At 35.6% G+C, this 27,898-nt stretch overlaps 2 protein-coding genes across 3 annotated transcripts in view; one reads left to right on the top strand and one right to left on the bottom strand.

The window, feature by feature from the left end:
• The window catches only part of Ica1l (islet cell autoantigen 1 like), a 61,528-nt gene extending 60,032 nt beyond the window's left edge, over nt 1–1,496 (top strand). For both annotated transcript variants that reach the window (XM_046463134.2, XM_058578215.1), the window contains exon 12: nt 1,001–1,496. In XM_046463134.2, the coding sequence (XP_046319090.1) occupies nt 1,001–1,116 (116 nt within the window). In that variant the 3' untranslated portion in view covers nt 1,117–1,496. The remainder of the gene's footprint in view (nt 1–1,000) is intronic.
• A 6,509-nt stretch (nt 1,497–8,005) lies between these two features.
• Nucleotides 8,006–27,898, bottom strand: part of Fam117b (family with sequence similarity 117 member B) — a 91,905-nt gene continuing 72,012 nt past the window's right edge. The window contains exons 5-8 of the mRNA XM_046463104.2: nt 19,611–19,754; nt 17,676–17,901; nt 15,793–15,913; nt 8,006–11,951 (exon numbers count right to left, since the gene is read on the bottom strand). Of these exons, the coding sequence (XP_046319060.1) occupies nt 11,633–11,951; nt 15,793–15,913; nt 17,676–17,901; nt 19,611–19,754 (810 nt within the window). The 3' untranslated portion in view covers nt 8,006–11,632. The remainder of the gene's footprint in view (nt 11,952–15,792; nt 15,914–17,675; nt 17,902–19,610; nt 19,755–27,898) is intronic.

Here is a 27,898-nt window from a genome sequence, read left to right as displayed (position 1 = left end):
GAGCGCTCTACCGCTGTTCCATAAACCCAGCCCCTCCCAACCAGTTTTAACACTACTAGTTCCATAATTTATGTCCACATGAGTATGAATACAAGTCTTCAGAACTTTCTCATCACGTTAATCTGAAACTCTGTACCCACGCAGCAACACTCCCCGTTTCCTCTTCCTTGAGCCCCTGGGAACCACCATTCTACTTTCTGTAAGTTTGATCACTTTAGATACTTCATACAAGTGGAATAATACAATCTGCTTTTTGGTGACCAGGTATTTCATTTGGTATAATGCCCTCAAGTTTCATTCATCCTGTAGCACATGTAGGACAGGCTTGCAAGGCTGAAGAACATTCCATTGAGTGGGTACACCCTATTTGGTAATCTATTCATTTATAGATCGAATTTTCAAGTCTTTTGATACAATTTATTTCCTTCATTGGTTCTCACTACTCTGCTATAAACAAGAGACCTCTCTTCTTTCCCATTTATTATCAGTATAGATTCATGGTTTTTCAATGTTTCCTAGTCATTATGTAATCATTTTGGTGCTCAAATTGTTCCTCTGTTGTCCTGTGAAAAGAACGTTACCTTATCCTAGGGGCTGGGGTTGTGACTCAGCGCTTGCCTAGCACGTGCAAAGCCCTGGATTCAATCCTCAGCACCACATAAAAATAAATAAATTAGAGCCTTCTATAAATTATCTTAAAATTAAATGTTTCTAAAATGACTGTAGTAATTATTGCTTGCCATTTTACTCTTCTCAAGTCTTTTCACAGGGCAGTATGCAATTACTCAATTTTAGTAGAATCAGTAAAGCATAAAGTATCTGCATTATCTTTGCTAATTTATCCTAAAGGAAATATAATTGATTATTATGGTCAGTTTAATTTTTTATTTAAAAGAATAATCTACTTCATTATAATTTAAATAATTATAAAGGTGGGACAAAAATATGACTTCAAAAAGTTGAAACTCTTTGATGTGTTTCCTTTTTTCTTTTTTAATAGCCCCCAACAGTGGTAACCAAGACATGTCAGCCTGGTTCAATCTATTTGCAGACTTGGATCCACTTTCAAATCCAGATGCCATTGGACACTCAGATGATGAACTTCTTAATGCTTGACTGAAATTATAATGTCATTTTGGGGGTCTTGTGACATCAATTTTGCAACATATTGCTTTTGTGAAAAGGTTTATATTGCAATCCACACACAAAAGCATGGTGTTGGTGAATATAACACCTGTCAGCTGACTTTAGACAGATGGTAAGGTCCACATTTGAATAGATTAAGTATATCTGTAGTATCTTGGATTTGCAGAGGTTGATACTATGTGGAAAATTTTAGAAACCACTGAGTCTGCAATTTTTAGATAACAAAATCTATGTCAAAATGACAGGGTAATTCTGCCAAAAAGGACTTGGGATTATTCCTCTTGAAAGTGTTTTTAAGTTGCCCTGCTGGCTATGAGAATTCTATATGTGAATAAAGGACAGCATGTAAATTGGGTTGTGGTTTGGGGTTGGTTTTTAAATAAAACAGGGAGGGGATTTCTGTTGTGGAAAATAGCACCAGACCAGCTTTGTCTTTGATTAGAAAGGTAGAGTAAGCTTTGAGAACTCAATTTGCTTTAAAGAAATCAGAGAAACTTGTACTTGTTTTTCTCCATCTGGAGGCTAAAATGTAAAGTTACCTTTCATTTATACAAAATCATGGACACCCCTAATTCATTTATTAAATTTTCATGGGGGAAGTAGCAAGATGATTAATTTGTCAAGCTTATCCTCTGTAGAAATGAAAAAAAAATCTACCCATTTCATAAACCACAAGAATATGCAGCAAGATTCAAGACATTGTACAAATATCTTTAGGCCTGATTTTTCACATATTGCTATAGAGTAATATGCAGTATTCATTTTCTTCCTGAAAAGAAAACAAGATTCGCTAACAAACTGGCAATGGTATTCCTGAAATTACTTAAAAACTTCAATTTTAAACACCTTATCCTTATACACATTTTGCAATAGTTACCCCATATTTCTTAACACAATTCAACCCAGAATATTTTCTGGCAGAGACACAGAAAACTCTACATGATCAATAGAGGAGTGTCCTATTTTTGCACTGCTCCCTTTCTGTGGGAGACATCATCTGAGGCTCTATTTGACTATTAAGCAAAAACTATTACTTAGTTTTAGAACCTAAGTTCTGGAGGTAAAGCTATTTAATGGAAGTTAGTGAAAGCTGGTGAAAATATAGCTACTGTACACACATCGCTCAATTTCCTTTTTTTCCCCCCTGCCCTTTAGTTTTGAGGCAATTTTCCAACTGTTTTATTTTTGCCAACCAATGCATTGCAACACCATAAGAAGACATTTTTCATTAAATTGTTCACAGTAGCTTTCATGTGCTTCTCATTCTAAACAGGCTTATTTAGAAGAAAGCTGCTGGTAATGTCTAAGTCATTGTATATGGTAAACATTTTTAAGGAATGGACTGGAGTAGGTAAAATGCAGCCCACCTCCCATCCACAGCAGTCTGGCCTACGTACAAAGTTAAATGCCCAGGAGCTCTCTAGAAAACCTCTACTATGGCCAACAACTGCACAGGCCAGAAAAACCTTATCCGAGGGCCAGAAACATGGACTCAGGAAAAAAGTATGAAATCTTTCCTAGTATCTTTTCACATTTTTCCTATATTTATCTGTTTTTAATGAGCTTTATTATCTCTACAGAAGCATTTTTTTAATTCTTCCTTTTTAGTCAGTGAAAATTTTCAGAATGCAGAAGTCATTATTTTGCCAAGATTTAATCACCAAGATAATGATTATAAATCACAATCTAAATTCTATGCCCACAGTGACTCATGGTGACTAACTTTCAACTTTGATTGCCTCAAAAAAATGCTAATTTTTATTGTCTTAGGTTTGTGCCATCTTACTCAGCAGTAGTAGCCTAACACATTGGTGTGCAAGTATTAGTAGTACATGTCTCTCACATTCATGGAAAGCAGTCCCCATCACCTGGTATAAACAAAGATACTTCAATGAGTTGGAAAACCAGTGGTCTCTACAAACCAGGAGCTTAAATCCCACACAGTTCATGTGAAGGGATAACAACCTCAATTTTCCAAGAGCAAATGTGACCCCACATTGAAACGTCAAAGGGTTTCTGTTGTTCAGCTGTTTCCTTTTTCAACAGAGCATGTAGTTTGCCATTTAACCCAGAAGCAACACTAACTGCCTCAGCAAATTTAATCTAGAAGATTCATTCAAATAAGAATGAATCAATCCTAAACCTAGGGTAGAGCAAGACTAGCTCTTTCAAAAGCGATACCTTTTATATTAAGTGAGGGAAAAACCTATCTTCTGCTTTCTACCAGATGATAATGCATTGAAGCTTAGAAAAGCCCCCCAGCAGAACTAAAATTTAACTCTTTTTAACAGTTTATAGGAGAGGCAGGAATACCAAGGCATAAGATCACATATCATTGGAACTTTGTATTTTTTTTTTTAAATCTTTCTTTTAATTGCAGAACATAGCTCTAAAAAAGATTAGAAACATACTATTTAGACAAAATAGGTTCTAGTATCTGCACACTGAAAAAGAAGTTTTTGTATTTCAACTATGGATACTTATTTCACATAATTGTCTTTATAGATCATCTAGAAATGTAAACTTCTTCGAGGAATAGAACAAAGGAAATTTAAATGCGCTCTATTTTTCTGAGCCTCTTTTAATAAAGATTGCAAGGTGGCATAAAACAAAAAAGTTTGTTTCCTGAAATGTTCGATACAATCCAATTTTTGTTTCCCTATTTTAAAACATGGGTTTCACCCCAGGGTTTCACAAATGAAATTGATAAGAATGAAAAGAGAATTCAGAATGACAATAAAACCACAGCAATTCATGACCTTGTTAAGACTGATTTACCTCAAACTGAGGGGGGTTGTCTAAGGTATGGGAAACAAAAGAGTGTGTGTTCTCTGTATAAATACTTTTAGTAACAAATTCTCAAACTTTTGAGCCTAGAAGTAACCAATGAAATATAAGCCATAATATTTAACTTAATTTACTGAAGGCAGGAATTTTTTAAAAAGAGGGTGCCAGAACCGATCCAGGTATTTCTGTCATCCATAGTATTGGCACGGCCCTCTAGTCTTTCCTCTGAACAATGAAGCAGCCCACAATCTTGGAACATAGAAATTAGGAAGGAACTAAAACTTTACAATTTTCACTAATTCAGAAGTACTGAAAGCGATACAGTAGTAAGGAATTTAAATGGCAAAGAAAACCTACCAAACAGGTTGGGGTGAAAAATTATTAGAATCATATCCAGAAGCCCAACATAAAATACATTCTTCTAGCTTTCACATACCATTTAAAAGAAGACTTACAGACTTCAATAAAAACTGTCCATGGTATTTGTGTGTGTGTGTAGTGCTGGCACTGGAATCCAGGGCCTCATGCATGCTAAGCAAGTGCTTTGTCACTGAGCTGCCACACAACCCTGTCCTTGGCATTTCAAGTCAAGACATGGTTCTTTACTCAGTGGTGTAAATAGATCAATCGTCGGCCAAAGAGTGAATGCAAGATGAAATAAAGGTGGGGCTGGTGTTAATGGGTAAGATTTTGTAGTGTACATTTTTGCATTTATATTGAACGCTTTAAAACTTCTTGCTGCCTCAACCTTCCCACAAACAGGCTGTGAGCACCTGGACCAGGAAAGCAGGTGCACCAGTGTGATACAGGCATCCCTGTTTCCTATTCTTCATGACCATTACTAGAAATACTTACACACTGAAATCCCCTCATACCTTTTCTGGTGTACTTATTCCTGCTCCCAAGGTACTTGCCCATTCGTCTTGGCCTCTTTGTTTCCACCTGCTTGGTAAAGCACCTCCCCTCCGACGGTGCTGTCTCCCAGGTGACCCGCTTGGTGTGCTGTGACTGTCTCTTTCAGACCTGTGATTAAACCTTTTTGTTTTTGTTTTGCTTTCTGTCTCTCCTATCTCCTCTTGTGACTGTACCTTACTACCACCTAAAAAAGTCAAAACAGAAGTTCCTTTCTTCCCATTTCAAAGTAATACCTACAGCCTTGCTGTGCATAAAGAAAACGCTATTAACATCACAATTAATACCATATATTTTATGTTCTGTAGTACATTCAGGCACATTTGTTGCACTGTGATCCAGCCTTTTCATTGTCTTTGCTCCCCAAAATGGACAGACTATGTTGAGATTTAAAATTTACCTTTAAGGCTGGGGGATGTAGTTCAGTGGTAGAGCACTTGCTTGCCTAGTATGTGCAAGGTCCCAGGTTCAATCCCCAGTGCTGGAAAAAAATTAAAAAAATAAAATAAAAATTACCTTCAGGTCTTTCTCAACAAGTCAGGCAAAGGAAAGTACTTACCAAAAATGATTGTAGTTAGTTTCTACCTCTTTAATTTAAATCTCTCCCCAGATTTAAAAAAAAAATTTAATTTATGCAGTCATAGCAACCTTAAAAACTAGAAGAGCTAAGGATGTAGCTCAGTGGTGGAGCATTTGAGGATTTGTCACTAAATTCCTTAGTCAGGAACTGTCCAACCAGTTTCCTTTCTTTGGCCTTCTGAGCAAGGCTGCCAGCACCTAGAGCAAAGAGAACCACAAAGGAAAACAAACAGGGCAATGACCTAATGACACAATCTGCAATGATACTAAGACCTATATTTTACCAATGTAACTGGTACAGAATAAAGAGCACAAGGCTTAGTGGTTAAGAAGAGTTCTGGAGTCAGACTTCATTCAAAAACACGCTTTGATATTCTCCAGATGTCTGTTACTTAACCTAATTCCAGTTTTGTTGTAAGGCAGTGAAAACAGCAGTCCCTGACTTCATAGGTTTATTGTAACAAGTGCTTGCACCTGGCAAGCTATTCATAAGCATTACCAATCTTTAGTACAATCTGTCAACACCTTGAGTATATTATGCTTTACAAGCTAAAATCCATTTTATGGGACTTGAGATGACCAAAACCCCGTGGCTTTTTTGTGGAATGAATAAACTTACCTGGCAAAATACAGGGGAAGATAACTAATGTTTGCTTGTAGTTTTTTAAGTTATTTTCATATTTACCACTCAATTTAAGTGACAGCACTATTGTCACCATTTCATCACATAAATATAGGAAAACTAAGGTACAAAGAGAGTTGTTTCTTGCCTTGAATCCATGGTCATTTATCAGTAGAGCCTGGACTGGTACCCAAACTGTGCCCCTAAATCCAGAACCTTCTGTTTCTCATTGAATCATCTGAATGATCTCAAAAATAGCTGCTTAAGACACGGGATTAAAGTTGGTGCTTCCACTCCTGTTTTCTAGCATAACAACTTCCATGATGCTCTTCTGCAAAATATGATGGTTAAGCAGGACTGATCCATATTGGTGAATTTATGGAGGTAAACTGTTAGTTTGAAGATGTAAAATACTGAGGCTGGTTGCAGTGGCACACATCTGTAATCCCAGCAGCTTGGGAGGCTGAGGCAGGAGGACCCAAAGTTCAAAAGCAGCCTCAGCAACTTACTGAGGCCCTAAGCAACTTAACAAGACCCATCTCTTTTTAAAAAAAAGATTGGGGATTTATAGTTCAGTGGTTAAATGCCTCTGGGTTCAATCTCTGATACCATTTAAAAAAAAAAAAAAACCTGAAAGACAAGTATTCTGTGTGTTTTAGTAACACCAGCAGTTTTGGAAATACTAATAAAAGGAAGTGGAGACAATGTCTTGAAGACTCCAAGTTTCTTCTCTGCATTATGATACTAGACCATCACAGAAGTTGTATCTAGAGCAATATTTTTCCTATCATTTTAATTATAATCCTAAGTAACACACACTTTTTACATTACAATCTGGTACATGTGTAAGGATCTCTTTTAAGTTTTACACACACACACACACACACACACACAAAATACTCTCCTTTTATATGAATATATTGTTTTCTATCCTGCTTTTTAAAAAAGTTGATTGGACCCATTTAATTCATTTCACTTTGAAAAACACTGAACCATAGAGATGCAAAGTTTACTTACTGGTATGATGTCATACCATGTCCTACTATAAATTTTCAGAAATATTTAAAAAGCATATCTAATCTTAACAAGGGAAAAAACTCTGATATTTGATACTTCAGCAGGAAAACGCTATGAAGAGAATATCAAAAGTATTTCACATATTTGCTCCTCTCAACCTCTTCAAAGAAGTGAAGAAGACCAAAGGAAAGAAACAGTGTGCCAATTGGATTCTCCTTGCATTTGGTACTAATAAATTATATACATTAGTTATCTCCAAATTCTGGTTAACTTTTTCCTTTAGAAATTATGTGGGTGTGTGAGTATGTACGTACGTGTGTGTTTGTGTGTCTCTAATTTATTTTGGAAGTATTGAGGATTGAACCCAAGGCCTCTCACATGCCAGGCAAGTACTCTACCACCGAGCTACATCCCCAGCCTAGAAACAGTTATTAAAAATTTATAATGCAGTGGTTTGATGACCAAATTACTTTCAGGTAAAACATACCTGGGCTTTCTAAGTGATTACAGGTTGCTGTTAATTGGGTTCATCTAACCAGCTCTCCTCACCCCAAACAACTGTCTTGTATATATAAACCACTGAAACAGAGGAAGAGTATGATTTAATAAAAAAATTTTGAAAAACCCTCTTTAGGTACTTTAAAATGAAACCGACTACTCAGCTAAATCATCTCTAATAAACTATGAAGTACTGAATTACTTGTAAACAAATATATCTGTTGGTGTGCTTTCATTTTGATGTTTGCTTAGCACCTACCATAATGATCAGATACCTTTGGTTCTAGAGCAAGTAAGGGTAACCAGGGAACCTGCTGCTTAACAAACACATTTTTGTAAATATCAATTTGTGAAAAACAACGTACATACTGTTTATGATGTCAGACTAGAAATGTCTGAAAAGAAATCTAATTTGAGACACTATTCATAAAAATACAAAGGAAAAAAACTCTCAAGAACAGACTTTATTTTTTAACATAAAAGTTCTATTTTCTTGTGAGGCAGCAACAAGTGTTCAGGTACAGGGAATACATAAGTACATAGTAACAATATCTATTACCATTGGAAATGCTCTTTTTGGGAGAATTTTGTTAGAAAACAAAATTTTTAAAAATTGCATTTAAAAAGATTTACACAGCGTCAACAGATGAAAGATGCAGAGCTTATAAAACATAAATTATATTCTTCAACAGGACTGTATAAACAAAATATTGTTCAGGGCTACTCTGCTTATCACTCATTTAGGCAGAGCAAAACGTAAACCTTAAAGTGCAGAGTTAAGTATTATTAGCTTTATTTTTGCAAATTCAGCATTCTACTGGTCCAATTTTGAAACACTAAAAATACAAGCATTAAGGAATGAATGTGAAGATTAGAATAGCAAAGTATATTTAGTAATGGCAATTTTTCATTTTTCTTTTATTTTCCTTAAAATAAAATCCTGACAACTTAGTCATTATCTTGCACATAGAGAAGGCTATAAATTCTGCCATTTTAAAAATACTTTCTTGCAGTGAAAAACCACTATTCAAAAAAAAAAAAAAAAAATTGCCTTTCGTGTTGCCAGATATTCCAAAGTGAGCAATAGCACCTTCTAAAAGGCTGATTTGGCCTGTGGTTCCAAGTATATGAAACATTTTAAGCAAAATGAAGAAATTGGTTAAAAAATAATTTTGGCATCCACATTCACCATATTTAACCAGAGAGGCAAAACTGGTATTTTTAAAACATAATTGCTCACAAAAGCCATGATAAGTAATAGACTTAGTCATGATCAGAAACAGTAAATATGTTTTATCATCACAAGAAAGAAATTAAGAGTAAAAATATAATTAAGACCTACAAAGTGAATAACTAGATAATAGCTCCTTTTGCTGAAAGACACATGCCACCCAGTTTTCTTTTTCTGCAGTGAAAGTGAATTTAATTTGAAAAAAATTACATACCCACTGAAGGTATTCTATTTACTTTCTGTTCAGTTTTTCTAAAAAATACAATAATCATGAATTGTAATTTTAGGATAAAATGTTGTGCATTCTTTGAGATAAGACCCATTTTAAAGAAATGAACCACCTAGTAACTAAGGGTTAAATAAAACAGCCAGATGGACCTACAGTTAATATTTTTGAAGAATGTGATAAAGCTTATATGCTTAAAAATTAGCCCTTTGGCACTGGCAGAGTTGTTTTGTACCTTGGAAGTTCTCCCCACCAAATCTCAGCTGCATTATGCCCAAACCAGGGAATGTGTCTGGTTGTCATACAATTAATTTACCTGTAAATTTCACATTTTCTTTACAACCAAACATTAGACTAGAAGTTCTATTAACAAGACAGTTAATAGTAAATCTGACAACTCTTCTGCTCTGATTTTAATTACTTCAGATTAAGGATATTTGAAACTCTACAGAAAGATGTGAATTTGACAAATATAAAAAAGATATACTGTTAACAAAGTGACATTCTGTTGTAAAACACCCTTGGAGATAGAAAAGGAAAGAAGTGTAAGGTGGAGGAAAGAACACATATTTAACAATATTCAGGTAAAAACAAACAAACAACAACAAAACCTGGTGGTTTAAAAAAAACCAAAACCTTATTTTTAACTACCTCCTTCCTGATTCATATCAACTCACCTGATTTCAGTTTCCAATACAGCAGATACTCACTGGTGAAAGAGCAAAGTCAAAAGGCATAAGAAAGAAGGCAAACAATCAAGGTACTCAAAAAAAAAAAAAAAAAAAAAAAAAAAAAAAAACAACAACAACCAACCAACCAGAAAATTTAAGACCCCCAATAACTGAGCTTTTACTGATTTAAAAGCCACAATTTACTAGTTCCTAGTAAATTAAATTTTAGATGGAAAAAGTACCCAAATTCATCAGTCCTATCAACTAAAACCTGACAGATTCATCTCAAATGTTTGCAATTATCTGATTTACCTAAATACATTTTAAACTTAATAGGGCATATTTTAAATTGCTTAGATGTGTAAAGGTAGACAAATAAAAGTCCTTTCAGAAGATTTATTGCTACCACTAGGTTTTCCTTGATGGAATTGGTCTGGACAAGCTGACATATTAACCTTTGACACAGTAACCCTTTGCAAAGAGGACTTAAATTTTTTCTGCCTATAATTTGTATAGGAACAGTAACTTATTGCATCATAACATAGTAAATGAAGATATTTAAAGGATGCTTTTTAATTGACACTGTTTTGCTGAAATTCATTTCTCAAACAGAGCTGCTCCTTAATTTTACTACCACATACCCAGAAATGAAATACTGTTGTCTTGTGATATTGGCAGTAGGTTTGTCTAAGGATGAGCCCAAATCCAAAACAGTATGGATTTTTCAAGGTGAGTGTTGTTTATGCTCCAAAGCTCTTATCTGTTTTCTCCACTGTGTGGAGTATTTGAGAGGAAACTAGCAAAATCTGTAGGCAATAAATCTCAGTGCCAACCACCATAAAGAAAAAGTCAGTCTCAAGGTTCTGTGGCTAAGGATCACTATTCAATGGATTACACTCCTGGCAAACTACTGACCCTGACCAAATCCACAAGACAACAACATCACAAAAGCAAAGGAGGAAATCCATGCACAGCCATTTTAGGGTCTCTTGGGACTATGATACAGTGATGACTAAAGGCAGAATGACACCTGTGGCAAAGGAGGGCAATAGCGCAATACACACTTCACAGAAAACGAAAGGGCTCCTTAATCCTATTTAGCAATTAACACTGGGTAGTTTTCCTTTTGGCTCACGACTCTTAAACCAAGTTCCAACATGGGTGAGAACATATTAAAGCATTTATCTTCAGACTATAACTTTTCTGACCACATGGTGAAATGTGTACAGTAAGTGAAGAAAACAGCAGTTTTACAAATATTTCACCCAAAGCACAAACTTTAGACATCAAAAAACATAAATCACATAATGTACGAATATTGCTTTGTATCTCTTTTTATATATACTTGCTCAATGCATTTACTTATTATCAATTCTTATTTGGGAGAAGAACATAGTCATGAGATTAAGACTGCTGGGAAAATGTCAACAATCCCTTTGGTCCCAAAGCTGAAAACAGCTGAGAAAAGTACACATCTAGAAAGGGAAACAAGAAACAGAGGCCACCAAAGAATCTTTTGAACATCCTGTTTGCTACGTTTCAGAAATGTAACATTGGCATTATAAAATAGTCATTTTCATATAAAAGATGGTTCTTGCAGCATCATTCACGTCTCCCTTCAGGAATCATGTTTTCAGGGATCAGATTTTGTGTGTGTGTGTTTAAACAAGTCTAATTTGAAAACAAAAACAATGTGATATTGTCCTTCCAAATGAGACTTTCTTATTTCATTCAGTGCTTTAAGAAAAAGCAGGCTAAGCACTGAGGGCTGGCCTTCTTGAGTGGGGCAGAGCAGTCAGAGGGGCTGCTCTCTTCCAGAAGCCTCACTATCACTGGAAAGCTGGAGCATGTCACAGCCAACTGGGAGCCCACGCTGCCATCATAGTCAAACGATCTGAGGAGGTTCTCCATTTTCCAGAACCATGGCCATGAAGCATTGGGGCCTATCCTTCGGCTTCCTCGATTGGTTCTGGGGGTGGGAGAAGGGAGGCTGATGGCAAGACCGTACTGGTTCCTCGGGAGACTCGGTCTTGCTCTGCATTTGTAGACAGGGAGGCCACAGCAATGGGCTGAAGCAGAGTGGTTGTCATGCCAGTGGTGACTGTCAGGCTGTGGCCAGAGCCCTTGAGGGTAAGATCTGGTGTGGGAAGGAGTGGCTTGAGGATGCTGACGAGGCAGAAAGCAGAACCGCTTTTAGGAATGAAATTCACCTTGTTTTTGTCAGGACAGTAGAAGGCTGGAATTTCATGAAGTTGTTTTGGTCTAGACACAGAACAGACAACCCAATACATTAAGTCACTTAACACTGGAAAAAACCTCTTTAATTTTTTTAAAAACAGATAACTCATAGATACATAAAGGGAACACAAAACTGAAGCTATGTGAAAAGCTTCAAATGTCAAGGACCCAAGTGTTTTTAGGCATAATTCAAAATACGTATCTTAGATCCCAGAAGAGCACCATTCATCACTCATGTTCAGTTCCTTGACAGCCCTATTACCATGTGGGGGGCTCAGGCTGACGACCAACTGCATGTCAAGGAAGCCCTGAGATAACCAAGAGGAATAATTTCCTAAAGCTAAAGAAAAGCCAGATATTTAAAGATAAAAATGTGTTCCATTACCATGATTTTTCCAAAGTCTGCACTATTCTGAAAGGAGAACACAAGGAAATTAATGATACACAATATCTACCTTCTACTAAGTTCCCCCACTGAAGGATTAAACTTTGACAGGCATGTGTTTTCTCTTCAAGTGCTCTTAAAAGAATCTCTCAAGTAATTCACTGAGTTGACTACGATGGTTTCCATGATTTACATTTACACAATGTAAATGCAAAATCAAAATAATAGTCCTTGGCTTTCGAAGTTTTCACTGAAGCAAAATTCTTCGCTGTCCCCAGATAATCTTGAAAATTATCCCAAATTGTTGAAAAGTAGATTTCTGGTATTAATGGTATTCCATAAAAATTAAAAATACTTAAAAAATTAATTTTTTTAACACAACATGGAAGTGACACAAAATCAAAGTGAAATCAAGAATGGAATAACCTGAATAAATGAACACTTAGGTTGAAACAGGACTCATCTGTGTTTTCAAGCCATAAACTGGAAGGGAAAGAGAAAAGTGTGCGCCCTGATTCATGGAGACCCCATAAGCACATAACTCTAACAAAACAGCCAGCAAAGGGGATATACTTTCTCTGGCTCCAGGCCCCATTTTGGTAGCCCAGGTTCCCGGAGCCCTCATTTTATCAAGTTGCACTCCCCAGTCGCCTTTCCTGAAAGGTTCTTGTTTGACACTACTCTGGGCTCTCTTAAGCATCCAGTCTGATGTGCTGCCCTTCCCATAGATTGAGGGAGCGGGTGGGGACAGAGAAAAGGGGAGAAGCCATGGAAAGAGAACCTGCAGTCTGTACCAAGGATTTTGGGATTAAGTTCTTTATTTACTAAGAAAGGAACTGGGAGCACAAAGGGCAGGGGTAAGGAATTTGGGGGAATTGGCTGAAGGATGGTGAAGTTCAGTGTTGCTCTTGATTTTAATCCCCAACTCACTCATCACTTTGTTCCTAATAAAAAAGCTGAAGACATAGTAAATTTAAAAGAGAAAATCAGAGCTGGTTTTAAAGTTTTATTTTTCCTTAAGCAGTTATTCCAACACAGATATAACTAAAAGATACCTCTATACTGCAAAGAGCCCATAATTATCTATGAGTCTGAGGTCAAGGATTTAGCTGGGATCAAGCAAGAGAATATTTAACTTCATTAAAAAGAACTTACTGAGTACATTTGGCAAGGCTCTCATATGTGCAGTTATCAAAAAGAGTATGCAGAGACAACAAAATGTGGTCTTGCCTTTTTGCGCCCAAATCTAACTACCTATTTTCTTTCAAGTAAACAGATTTCTAGAAACCAGAGATAACCTCTTCCCAATCCCAAACTGCAGTTCAAGTCAGAGTTACTACTTTAAATCAAAAGTAAGAGTATTCTTGAAACAATAATTAAACAAGCTAAACTTTTAAATTAGAAGCAATAATCTACTACCTTAGTTTAATGTTTGTGAGTCCACTGGGTTTTGTTCTAATTTTGACATAGCTATGACAAGAAGAGACTAATGTTTTTAAACTCTTGAGTAACTTGTTTTATTGACAGAAGGTTAAAATCACCTCTAAAAAATCTGCCCTTAGGTTACTACTACTAATTAGTCTTTGGAGCATAATTAAAATATTAATAGTTTTTTGTGTGCTACACATTCTTTATCTTTATGTTCATCTCTACCAGTAAAATAGCAAACATTATATTGAAAAAAAGGGTAGGTTTGCCTTCTAATAATAGATCCATATGCCATAAAACATGTAATGTCTTAGGGTTTACCTTGTTTTATTTTATCTGTGTATCCATCCACACAAACACACTTCTGTTTTTTTTCCCTCTCCCATGAGATACAAAGTATGGTAGAGATACAAATAGTTCAATAAGTCCTCATGTAATAGTGTTAAGGCAGATAACATATGACACTAATCTATATAACAAATACTCAAAGTCATTTCCTTCCTTCCTTCCTCCCTCCCTCCCTTCCTCCCTCCTTCTTGGCTAGGCAAATGTTCTATCACTGAGCTACACCCCCTAGTCCTAGAACAATCCCACTTCCTAAGAACACTCATGAAAAGGTCTAAGCCACCATTTTCAAATTGAGCATAAAGTCATCTGAGATGCTTAAAGATGCAGAACTCAGGCTTTACTGCCACATTTGCTGATTTATTAGGCCTGTGTTAAGGCCTGTGAATCTGCCATTTCAACAAATTCCCCAGGAGATTGTGATGCAGGGATGCACAGAGTAAATCTGCAAAAATACTTAAACTCTGCTGGCATCAGTTAAAACTTATAGACTGACATAGTGCGGGGGTGGGGGGGACTAAAATAAGCAGTTGCTAACACAAGATTTTTTAATTACTGTCACAGAAGCAGATAAGAGACTGACAGCTGGTGTTTCCTGGTAGAGGAGCTGATGGGATTCAAAGACAGTGCTCTTTGTGTGACGAGATTATTCAGAATTTGTGTTAAAAGAAGCACCGACAGAACAGTACATAAGAGAAACAAAAGGATGCCCAAGATGTTGATGAGAGAAAAAATTCAACCTGGGTGAACTGGAGGACTACCTCCATATTGTACTTTTAGTTTTCACAGTAAGAAAAAGCAAAAATGGTAGCTCTTAGCCACAGTGAGTTGGAGAGTAAGGGGCAAGAACTGTCATCTTATCCCCAAACAATGTTCATCTCTAATGTGCTTATCTCACACACCCATCACTATTACTTGGAAAGCAAGAAGCCTCAGTTATTGAAAACACAAGGCTGTATCTTTCTGGGTGAAATATGGGTTTAAGATGGAAGTACTTAACTGGAGTACCAGTCAACACAAATATTTAAGATAAAATATGAAGGGTATTAGATGCTACAGATAAAAATTCTGTTTCTGGAGCTGGGAGTTTGCTCAGTAGTGTATTTGCTATGTACAGATTTAGTATGTACTTAATATGCATGAGACACCGAGTTTATTTCCACATCTCCAAAAAACAAAAACTAAAAAAACCCTGCCTCTTACCTCATCTTCATCATAATAACATAATTAATTCTATAAAGTAAAAGAATTATTTCCTATATTGGCAAAGTATTTAAAAATTGTTTATAGTGTTTACAGAACTGGAGACCAAAGTGAGCAAAAACTGAAGTGGACTTAAATCCTAGAAATAAGGGACTTGCACTAGGTGAAATCTCCATGGTCTCTCTTGACTAAACATGTGGCTAAATTCAATGTGTGAACTTGACTGGATACAAGTGCAAAAATGACAACCACAGAAAATATTCTGGGGACAACTGAGGAGATCTGAATAATAACTGGATGTTAGAAGGTATTAAGCACTACTGTTAATTTTCTTCAGTATGACAATAGTATTGAGGTTAAGTTGGAGTACTGTGGTTTCTTTTAGTAAAGATTGTAAAATGTTAATCACATAATCTGGGTGGAAGATATGTGGGTGATGACTACACTGTTCTTTCAACTTATTTGAACATTCTCATAATAAAAATTTTTTAAGGGGATACTTACGAGCATTCTTCAAAGACTTTGACCCTTTCACAACCCTCAGGAGGTTCCCTTTTGAACATGTAACTATTGTTAGGTTTTGGTGAGGTTGCGTATTTGGGCAAAGGAGAGTTGTTCCCATTCTCTGCAAGAAATGACACACTGAATTACTAAGAAATACAACAAAAATATACTATTATGCTATACTTAATTATTCTTGGCTTCCCCTACACATGTACTATTTGAGGGCAGGAATAGTGCTTTATTCATCAATGTCACCCCAATATCTAACACAACCCCTATTAAAAGGGATGTGTAATTAATGTTTATTAAATAAATACATAAACAAATACAGCATTTTTACTTCTTTTCCATTTATAATTATAGCCTAGGCCTGAATCACTTAATCCTTGGTATTGAACACTAATCTAGCTGGCTGCCTTATTCCTGTTCTATTCACAGAAATACACTCAAACACTACTTCCATCTTTTCCCAGCACGAGTGTCTGGAATGGTTCTTCAATGGTTGCTTACCATCAACAACTCTTGGCCTGCCCTCAGTCTCTCAACTTGATCTCTCTGCTCCTCTTGTCACAGTCTTTGCTCCAGGTAGTCAGAGCCAATATATACCAAACACTTCCTTTGCTATAAGCTTCCCCTCACCTAAAAGGGCAAATCTATTCATTTTTCCAAAATTTCCTTCAAAGTCTGCCACAAATATTTTGAAATTTTCTCAAATTACTCTGATATCATTATTCTGATATTCCTGTTCAATGCTATTGTCCTCAGCTTATATTATAAAACTTAGAATTCCTGATATGTTACATAATGGTCCTAAATTTTTAATCTGTGTTAGTTAACTACAAATTCCTTGCTGGCAGTAGCACTGTGACCTTTTCTTCTTATAAAAGAAATTCAAAAAAGCCAACCGTTCATTAGTCTCCTAAAATTCCAAACAAATCAGAACACATAATTTATGGAATTCCTACATGCAAAAGCAGAAAGTATAAAAAAACCAAGGGACACATTTTAATAGCCATCTATTTGACCTAGAGGATAACAAAAAAAGTTTCAAATAATATTCCAGAGTTTGAAGTGACTTTAGCAAATCTTCCAACTTCTGTACTTGCTGTATTTTCAATGATTTAGGCAATTAGTAGTAATGACTAGTCTAGTCATAACAATGAGGCATTTTAGGACATTCAACATACTGGTAATGTAGAGAGTTCTAAATAAGTAACTACTGAACTGAACAACAGAATTTACAAATAAATGTCATATTATTGCTTTCAAGTGCATATAGTAACTAGAATTGGGTTAACAAAATATTGCCCTGATAGAGATAGATAAAATTATCATATCTGTTTTAGAAGGTAGGACATTTGTACTTAATATTCAAACTGTTTCTGTCTCCATGTTATTTTTATGGTATAAAGTATCCTCCAACTTTTCACTTCAGATTTCCTTTAAACACTCATCTTTCTTTTGTTAAAAAATCACTGTAATACTTATTAGACATATCAAAAATATAGATCCTAAAAATCACTAACTTGAAGGCTTCACATTTACTTAACAAGTATCAAGGTAATAACATCATGAAGAATAAGGTGACAGAGAACAAAATGCTCTATAGAACGAATGTTCATTTACTCAGTAACAAGGAAGTTGTAATTAACAAGTGCAAAAAAAAAATTTAAAAGTATAAATAAAAACCCATAAACCCAGTCAACTAGACCATCACCTAAGCACCAGAGCAAACTCATGGTTTTAAACCTGTGCTTTGACGCCACCATTACTCTGGGCAGCATCCAGTGTGTATGTTCTGATAGAAAATGAACAGAGTGAAAGCCTGCATAGGTGACAGATATGCAGCCATCATCCAGTGACAAATTCTACCAGTATTATACCTTTATCTCTGGGATCGACAAGCAGGTCATCAGCTGAACAAGGACTCTCCTCGCTGCCTTCGTTAGAGATAGTAAGGAATGAGGTGGGGGACACAGACTGAGAACGGCTGCTGTTGTTGCTTCCCCTGTCTGCCCCACCAGGGGTCTGTGTGTCGATGCTACGTGTGCTGCTACTTCTCTGTGCCAGGGGGGGAGGTGCACGATGTCCATCTGGAATATCTTGTGGCTATTATAAAAATTTAAAAATATACATATATTTACCAATGATTTTGAAATTCATCAGCTATGTACCAAAGGTCAACCTTTCCTGAAGTGCCAGAAACTCACAAATCAAATTCTCTCCTATTATTGTATCTTTGTGCTGCTCATTAGTGAAATCAAGACTAATCAAACTCTACCCACTGGTCATTCTGGGTGAAAAAATTATCTTCCCAGATTCTGGCACACAGCAGGAAGACAATGCTTGGTGTATATATAAATTGCACTGAATTATCTACCTAGTACTAAACGTTATTATTTTTTGTGGTACTGGGGATTAAACCCAGGGCCTTGCACATGCCAGGCAACAGCTCCACCACTGAGCTATACCCCCAACCCTAAGCATATGTATGGACAGATGGATAGATGCCTGTATGTATGTGTTTATTTTGGAGAATGAACCCAAGGCTTCATATATGCTAGTGAGCCCTCTACCATTGAGCTATATCCCAAACTCCCTTAATATTATTTTAAAATTATAAAGAATAATCATAGTAAAAAGAGGAGAAAATCAGCTGTAACATCTGGTTCCCTAAAAAAGAGGAAAAGGTTATCCATAGTGTGAACTAGCGATGATGACAGGCCCTTTGACCTCCTTTCTCCTCCTGCACACATCATGCAAAGAGTTTTCCTGGGGGTTTTTGGATACCAGGGATTGAATCCAGAGGCATTTAACCACTGAGCTACATTCTCATCCCCAGGCCTTTTTATACGTTCTTTTAAAAATTTGATACAGGTTCTTACTAAGTTGCAGGGGCTGCCTTTGAACTTGAGATCCTCCTGCCTCTGCCTTCCCAGCCACTAGATGTACACCACCACACCTGGCTTGTTTTTTTAAATCCTCCTCATTGAGGGAAAGGTTAATCAAAGCAATGCTAATTATAGGGAATTGAAATCAAGGAAACACTCAGAAGAAAGTTTGTGTGGCTCACTTAGCAGGATAACCAATTCCCTGTATACGTTTGATTAATTTACTTTTATTACATCAGGGAAAGTGTAACCGCTCACACAGAATGGAAGAGAGTTTGTGGTGAGTTGTGTTTTCTCTAAGAAGCTAAACTAATAGTTTTTTTCTCAAGAGGATCTTAAACGTCAAAAACTTATTACTTCGGGCTCCCTAATAATTCCCTCACTGAATAATAGAGGCTTAGATAAGTATTTAAAGTCTAAATAGTAAATTTTCACATGGCGTTTTATACATGAACCCCTTTTCTGTGCATTCTAGTGAAAAGGATAAGCTAATTTCTACCGGTGTTTCATGAAGGTAAACCCAGGCATGTCAACCAAAAACAAACAGCAACTGACAAGAAGGAACTGGTATTTTCATGCTTATACAGTATTCACTGTCCTATAACCTTTCTTCTAAACTAGTAAGCTAAATCTTTGTTTAATGATAAATACATTGCTTCTCTTGTGATTTTTAAATACAGATGAATAAAAAGCAGTTTCTGTTTAAGGATCCTAATTTAAATCAGATCAGTTGCCTCTATAACATGCAAAGAAATGAAAAATTTCCAAATGCTTGTTAAGGTCAGAGTTTTTCATATGTAATAATTTTTCAATTTCTTTGAATGAAAAGCAAGAAACCTAAGTAAATATGAAAAACAAAATTGTGAATTTTTTAATAACTAGAAGAGTTCATGTGTAAGGGTGATTTTAAGATACAAGATTACTTACTATAAGTTGCTCTTCCTTTTCCCCAGTCTCTTTAATTATTATTTCAATCTCCTGATTCAATCCTTCCACACTATTCCGGAACCGGGAACCTGTTGATTTGGTGATAGGAATTACTGGAATAAGGGCACTCTTTGGAACAGGAGCCTTAAAAAAATGAGGTAGAGAAGAAAAGAGTTAAGTTTAACATTACTTTTTAATTCTCTAGATTGAAGATACTTCCTGTTAACATAATTAAAAAACAAATCAAAGTTACAGGCCTAACAAAAAGTGAGTTACCAGACCTGCTCCTTAGTTACACATGAAACGTAATTTATGCCAAAATCCAAGACAATCAAGGTAGAATTTTAGAAATTTATTCACATCCATGATAAACTGGAAAGGGAATTGGATAAAGGAAAATATTACAAGAATGTCAATCTCAGAAATTCTTTCATGACTGTAACAGAGTTCAGATTTCAGTTCAGATAACTTTAAGTACCATGATGATCTATATTTCAGGAAAGAAATAAAAAGTAGTTATTATAAAAGAAAAAAAAAATTTTGATTGAAAAATCAACTTCCAAAGTATAGCAGCAAGACAGTAAAACTGAAAATAACTTTCCTATGAAATTTAATCATTTGTAGCTTTTTTGGGATGATTTTAATGTGTTTTGTTCAAAAAATGATACAATGCATTTTTCTTCTTTTCCAAAGCCTGCATCTAATTTTTTAAAATTAAAATGTTTTCATTATCACAGCATTACTTCTCAAAAGAAACATAATTACATAATTATAGGATATTATTTGGTTTACTGATAAGATACTCAAAATAAAATATGAAACAAGCATTATGGAGTTATCTGTCAAAGTTTTGCAACAGTATGTTAGAAGATCATCTTACACACTGTCCTGCTATCTCCTAAAGAAAGGGAACTAATCCATCCTTCAATTAGGAAAGTTTCTTTGAAAAATCTCTTTCAGGGAAGCTAAAGGAGACAAAGATTAACAGGGCCTCTAGTAAATTATCACTAGTTTCATTCAATGGACAACTTTGTTATCTGATTCAGAACTTAGCACTGAGTCTATTTTTCTCAAGTTTTACTCTCATTCACCGTTAAAATTAATAATGATAACAACAGAATAACACAACAAGAATACTTGTAACTCACAGAAAATTTGTGAGAAAAAAGTCAAGGAGTACAGGGGATGTAACTATGGTAGAGCATTTGCCTGGCAAGCACAAGGATCTGGGTTCAATTGCCAGTACTATTAAAAAAAAAAAAAAGTAGGCCACAGGGAAACTGTCCTCTGAAGCACACCTCTTGGTGCTGGGTTAATATTGGGCCCTCATCTGCAAGGTGGGACACAGCAACCAACCTTGTGATTTGTTTTTATTCTGTGGTGCTCAGGTTCAAATCCAGGGCATTGCACATGCTAGACAAGTGCTCTACCAGCCTACCTCATAGTTTTGAGGATGAAATGAGGGGACACCTAGCACTGTGCCTGGCCTGTAATGGTATGGATGCTCAGTAAAAAGCAGCTCCAATTTTAACTTTTTATTTTCCCTATTACATATTTTTTTCTTAAATAATGTTGTCTTTTCACATTTTTCCCAAGTCTCATTTATTGACTTCTACATATGGTGTCTAACTCATCTTTCCCTTTTTTCCCCCTCATTATACTCTTAAGCTTCTCATATTTATTCCTTTTTACTTCCATCTCCTTTTTCACTTCCCTCTTTCACTCTCAGCATCCACTACCAAAGGAAAGAACATGGAAAAGTACACATGTTCTGTTTTTCATGAAAATTTATAAAATTAAAAATATGTTTGCTAGGTGTGGTGGCACACGCCTATAATCCCAGCAGCTTGGGAGGCTGAGGTAGGTGGATCGCAAGTTCAAAGTCAGCCTCAGCAACTTAGTGAGACCCTAAGCAACTTAGCAAGATACTATCTTAAAATAAAATATTAAGAAAAGGGCTAGTGATGTAGCCCAATGGTTAAGCATCCCTCGGTTCACTCCCTGGTACCAGGGGGAAAAAAAGAAGGTTCAACTCCTTTATCTTTGAGCCATATTCTACTGTGCAGATCTTTGATTCACTGTAAATAATTTCCAAAATGATTTTTTTGAGAAAAAGGCTAGCCATATTCATAGATCTATTATCTTGGCCTATTTTATTCTGATTATGTGTCCTGATTATATCCCCTTCAGCTTTCTTAAGTGGTGACAACTCTACATCCATCTTGGCCAGTGGCTAAATCACAATCAGTGTCACAGGTCAAGTACTGGTGGAAAATAAAACTTTAACACACACTCCAAATTCACAAAACTTTAAATTTGTAATATAACCTGGAGTTAGTTAAACTACAAATTTCAAGTACACAGAGTAATCTGCAAGGTAAGACCACTTGTAAGACTTTTAGAAGATGAATGATAGAATTATATTGCAAATTTACCAACAGAAAACTATAAAGCTAATACTCAATGTAGTTCTTACATTTCTTTTGTTTGTCTCTTTCCTCAAACCAAAATAAAAATACTATGGATTGGAGGAAAAACACACACCTAATTTCTTAACATTCACTATTCCTCCTATTGGAATTAAGCCTTACATACCAGGATGCTTTGCCAAAACATAGAGTTAAAGAACACTCTTCCTTTATTTCCTAATGTTTATTTAATAAAAAATCAATACATGTACAACAGACCATATACATATTTCATATTTCATACAGAAAAAGATTATCCCCACAAATACTGGAAACAAGCTATATGTTGGTAGAGGAACATTTGGTGTAAAAAACAGGAGAGATCTTCAGGACTTTGATCCATAACATAAGCAGAACAAAAAAATATTTTTATTCCTTACACTTCTATCTGCATTGTATGAAAATGCATTTTTTACCAAACTATAAACACTAGGCTTATTTTTTCTTAACTTTTGCTAAGCTTCATAGATTAAAAAAGGTCTCATTCCTTTAATTTATACATTGTTAGGCATAAGTAATGGTGAAATTTTTAAACAATTATCAGTTGCCTACTCTGTATCACAAATGGTGACTCACACTGCATTAGCTAACACCATGTCACTAATATAATATGAACAAAAGTGAAGACAGTGAGAATCCTTACCTCATTCCTAATTTTAGTAGGTATGTTTCTAATGTTACCCATTAAATATTGTTTGTGTATATATTAAGAAAGTATTCCTTAATTTTTATGTTCTTGAGCATTCTTCTTTTTACTGATGGTACTGAGGATTGAACCCAGGGCTTCATGCATGCTAGGCAAATGCTCCACACTAAGCAACAGCCTCCCAGCTCCTTTGAGAACTTTTAACATAAATGGGTGTTAAATTTTCCAGAAAATTATTTAGCATAAATCTAGATAATCATATAATTTTTTAATCTAGGAAAATTTTAAAGCAGGTATAATCAAATAATCTATAAGGCTATTAAAATGTCTAGCCTTTAAGCAATATGACATCCGTGTGAAATTTTCCCAACATGAACAAGCTATAAAAAGCCACTGGCAAGGTAACAGAATGTTCCATACCTATAAATCAATTAACAGTAGAGAACAGAGGCTGAGTTGTAGCTCAGTGATAGGGTGCTTGCCTAGCACATGTGAGGCACTGGGTTCAACTCTCAGCACCACATAAAAATAAAGAAAATAAAGGTATTGTGTCTATTTATAACAGGTACCAAAACCAATTATTTTAGATTTAGTATAGTTGATCTTTTATACATCTTTCCTGATGTGAATGGAATCAACCACTAAAGGTACATATTGATTTTTGCTCTGTGAGCTATAAAATGAGCTGTACACAATAGTGATACAAAGGGTCCACTACATTCTAGAATTCAAAACTACATACATACACATATGTGTATTTAAATGTATGTATAAATAAAAGAAAGTAACATAACAGAAGTAATATTTATTCTAGAGTATTGATCATAATCAAAATTAAATACTTAATTTAAAATTCATTATCAACTATTGACGGGTGGGGCACACCTGAAATCCCAGTGGTTTGGAAGACTGAGGCAAGAGGATCACAAGTTCAAGGACAGCCTCAGTCTCAAAATTAAAAAAAAAAAAAAAAAGGAATGGGGGTAACTGGAGATGAGGCTCAGTGGTTAAGTGCCCCTGAGTTCAATCCCCGGTAGCCCACCCACAAAAAAAACCCAACAACATTGTTTTAAAAAACTCAACAATATTACCTAAATGCTAACTTTAATGTTAACAAGGAAAATGGTTTTATAAAGATTGATATTTACATTTTAAAACAAGTAACATTATCAAATACTTAATATGTGCCAGGCACTGTTCCAAGCATTTTATACACATTATTTGCTTTTATAAAAGCTCTATAAAATGCTTCTACTACCACCCACATCTAAACATTTTTTAAAAATTAGGCTCTGAGAAGGTAACATGGAGTCATGGATTTGGGGCTGAACTTAAGGTTCTATCAAACTATAGATAACCACAAATACTGAAAACAGTCAGCTATATTCTATGAAACTATATGTTATTTTTCACTTTTACCTTCTTAAATTTGCCAAATTCTCTTCAGTACTTTCCTATCCTGTGATAATCATAAATTCTCTAATGAATCTTTACTAACCTTAGATAATTAATAAAAATATTTTCCAAGGTAGTGTAAATATTTATTTTTTTCTTGACAAATTTCCCATTTCCCTTAAAGATGATCTCATTTCCACTGACAAGTTATAAGCAAGAAAAAAGGAAAATCAGTACTGTGATAAGTAGGTTGTTCTGATTCAAGTCTGAAAGTTATCCTTAAAAAAAAATTATCTTAAGACATGACACCAAAAGTAATTCCCATGAGCAAAAACAGTGATATACTGAGCATCACCCAAAGTAGTTTGCATACACACACACACACACACACACACACACACACACCACACCACACAATTTAACTCTGTGAAAGATACTAAGAAAATGGATAGACAAGTGAGACTGGGAGAAAATATATGCAATTCACCCACCAAAAGACTTTTATCCAGACTATATAAACTTAGTGATAAGAAAACAGGTACATGAATTTAAAAATGGGCAAAAGATTTGAACAGACACTTCACCAAACAGAATATACAGATGGGGGGAAATGAAAAAAAATATTCACTAGGGTAACACAAATTAAAATCACAAAGAGATGTTCTTCAACACAAGGTTTCAACTTTGGCAATCTATGGTACATCCACGTGATGGAATACTACTAGGTAACAGAAACAACTCAGATAAACCAAGTTCACTACTGCTGGGTGTAAAAAGATGGTCTTAAAAGATTACATTATTCATGATTCCATTTATGTGACATTTTCAAAATGGCAAGACTAGAGTGATGGGCAGATCAGTAGAGGTTAGGGATGGAAGAAGTGTGACTACAGAGGGGCAACATGAGGGAATGTTTTTGCTTGCTTGATTGGTGGTGGTAGTATAGTCCACACACATTAAAATTCACAGAACTTGGGGCTGGGGATGTGGCTCAAGCGGTAGCACGCTCGCCTGGCATGCGTGCGGCCCGGGTTCGATCCTCAGCACTATATACAAAACCAAGATGTTGTGTCCGCCAAAAACTAAAAAATAAATATTAAAATTCTCTCTCTTTAAAAAAAAAAAAATTCACAGAACTGAGCTGGGCACTGTGGTACATGTCTGCAATCCCAGCAACTTGGGAGGCTGAGCCAAGAGGATCACAAGTTTAAGATCAGCCTCAATAATTTAGTGAGACTCTTGTTTCAAAACTTAAAAAAATAAAGAGGACTGAGGCTATAGCTCAGTGGTAAAATATCCTTGAGTTCAATCCCCAGTACTTTATTCAAAAAATTTCTCAGAACTGTACCAACCAAAAATTGTCAATTTTACCTTAATTGAAAAAATAAAGGAAAAAGTTGACAGGATTATACCATCATAACTTGTCTGCCTTAATATTGTATCTTTAGGAATCTGCCTATAGTTATTTGCTGAAGGACATAATAAAAAGTGGCAAAAAAATTTTTTTTCAAAAAGCAGCTCACAAATGACTTAGGTACACTTCAACTGTCAGATATAGTCCTTACAGATGAGCACAACTGAATGTCAACCAGTCTTAGCTACCTATCTTTTAGAGTTCCTGTTTTTTCACTCTTTCCATTTTAAGGCTCATAGCCAGTAACTTCCTCACTTCCCATAAGCCCTATCAGTACTGGTTTATCCCATGACAGAACTGGTGATATAACAAGATGAGACAAAAAGAGAAAGGCAAGTAGCAAATGCTACCCCTCTGCACTACTCATCTCCTAATTATCGGCACTCTCTACACTCCTCCTGCTTCCTCACTGCCAGGTCCTCACTCTCCTATTTTTAACTTCAGTGAATTATATACAAGAGTCACTGAGATTGTTTATTCCCCATCAGTCTTTCATATCCCTAAGGACAGTCACTGACATATGGTAGGAAAACTTTTTCATCTTTTCTCATCATCTTGTTTCCTTTCCAATGGAAATAAAATTCTGATGTATAGTCTAACAAAGGCTCTAAGCAGTCCCAATTGAATATATGTACTTTCTTCAGGGATAAGGCACTGGGACAGTGATGCTAACACTCTATTTTGGTTCTTGGTGGGTCAAGGAAGGGAGTAAACCTTTCTCAAATTAGTAGTATTAGAAAATGGAAAAGGAAATAACGAAGTGGTAGGGAAAAAGAAACCTATACCTCACTAGTTAGGAGTGGAAAGTATCTTACAATGATTCTGTCATGCAGTCATTTCATCTGTTCCTGGGCTCTTCCTGTGCCAGAAGAGCAGGAAGCAGACTAAAAAAGAGCTCAGGAGTTATTAGTATATATAATACAAACAGAATTTTTATTTTTCACACTGATTGATGGTACTCAGTTCTAAACTTAAATTCCTCTTCTTATTTTTTTTTAAAGAGAGAGAGAGAGAGAGAGAGAGAGAGAGAGAGAGAGAGAGAGAGAGAATTTTAATATTTATTTTTTAGTTTTCAGCAGACACAACATCTTTGTTTTGTATGTGGTGCTGAGGATCGAAACCGGGCCGCACGCATGCCAGGCGAGCGTGCTACCGCTTGAGCCACATTCCCAGCCCCAAATTCCTCTTCTTATTATCATGACAAAAATAAGATCTTGCATCAGGGGGTATAGGTATGTATTTATTTTATAACTGTTAAATCACAGAAACAGACAAAGAAGAGATGTATTAGTAAGCCTATTTAGTGCAGAAAGCTTAAGGACTTTCTGGTTATCACACTGAGAATACATATACACAGGAACCTGCCAGTGTAGTAACCAGTGTTTCACACATCTGGTTAGTTTGCTGATATTTTCTACTGCAATTCAAGGTAGCAAAAGAAATCACACTCCACACATTCTGAAGTTTTTCTCAAATATAATATATGTATCACCAACTACTTGTCAATCATTTAATTTGTTTAAAGCAAAGGAAAGAAAGGAAGGAAAAAGAGGAAGTGTGGAAGGCAGGAAGGAAGGCATGAGCAAGCCGTTTCTGTAAAGCCAACACACCATTTTAGGTTAAGTAAAACAAAGGTTTAACCATAACTTATTAATTAGCAATAGTTATATAATTAAATTAAAACTAATCCAGTTAGAGGTCTGGAAAAGATTTTCTACATTAAACATATTATTGCTATTTCAAGAAATAGAAGGTAATATTCCTTTAATTCCAATTCTTAGATAAACTACATTCTAAACTATCTAAAAATACAAAAATGATTATACTTAAAATTTTACCTTTCATTTTAAGGGCTCCTTAAGGGATTTAGTAGCAAAATTTTATATATATTTTTTTGTACTGGGAACTGAACCAGAGGAGCTACATCCCCAGCCCCTGGTTTTTTTTTTTTTTGTACCAGGGATTGAACTCAGAGGCACTCTACCACTGAGCCCCATCCCCAGCCCTTTTTTTGTATTTTATTTAGAGACAAGCTTTCACTGAGTTGTTCAGTGCCTTGCCATTGCTGAGGCTGGCTTTGAACTCGTGATCCTCCTGCTTCAGCCTCCCAAGCCGCTGGAATTACAGCTGTGTGCCCCAGTCCCATTTTTATTTTGAAACACTATTTTGCTAAATTGCTTAGGGACTTTCAAAGTAATTGACACTGGCCTTAAACTTGCAATCCTCCTGTCTCAGCCTCTCAAATCATTGGGATTACAAGCATGTACCACAACTCTTAACTAAAATTTGTGTTTCTAAATATACATCAGTTTTATTGTGTGCATGTACAAATATGTAATAACAAATCCCACCATTATGTACAACT

This window comes from Marmota monax, unplaced genomic scaffold, assembly GCF_021218885.2.
Source record: "Marmota monax isolate L192 unplaced genomic scaffold, Marmota_monax_Labrador192_F-V1.1 WCK01_AAM20220418_F8-fsc00095, whole genome shotgun sequence".
Lineage (NCBI taxonomy): Eukaryota > Metazoa > Chordata > Mammalia > Rodentia > Sciuridae > Marmota > Marmota monax.
The sequence above is the reverse complement of the archived record's forward strand: the minus strand, read 5'-3'. Positions and strand labels throughout refer to the sequence as shown.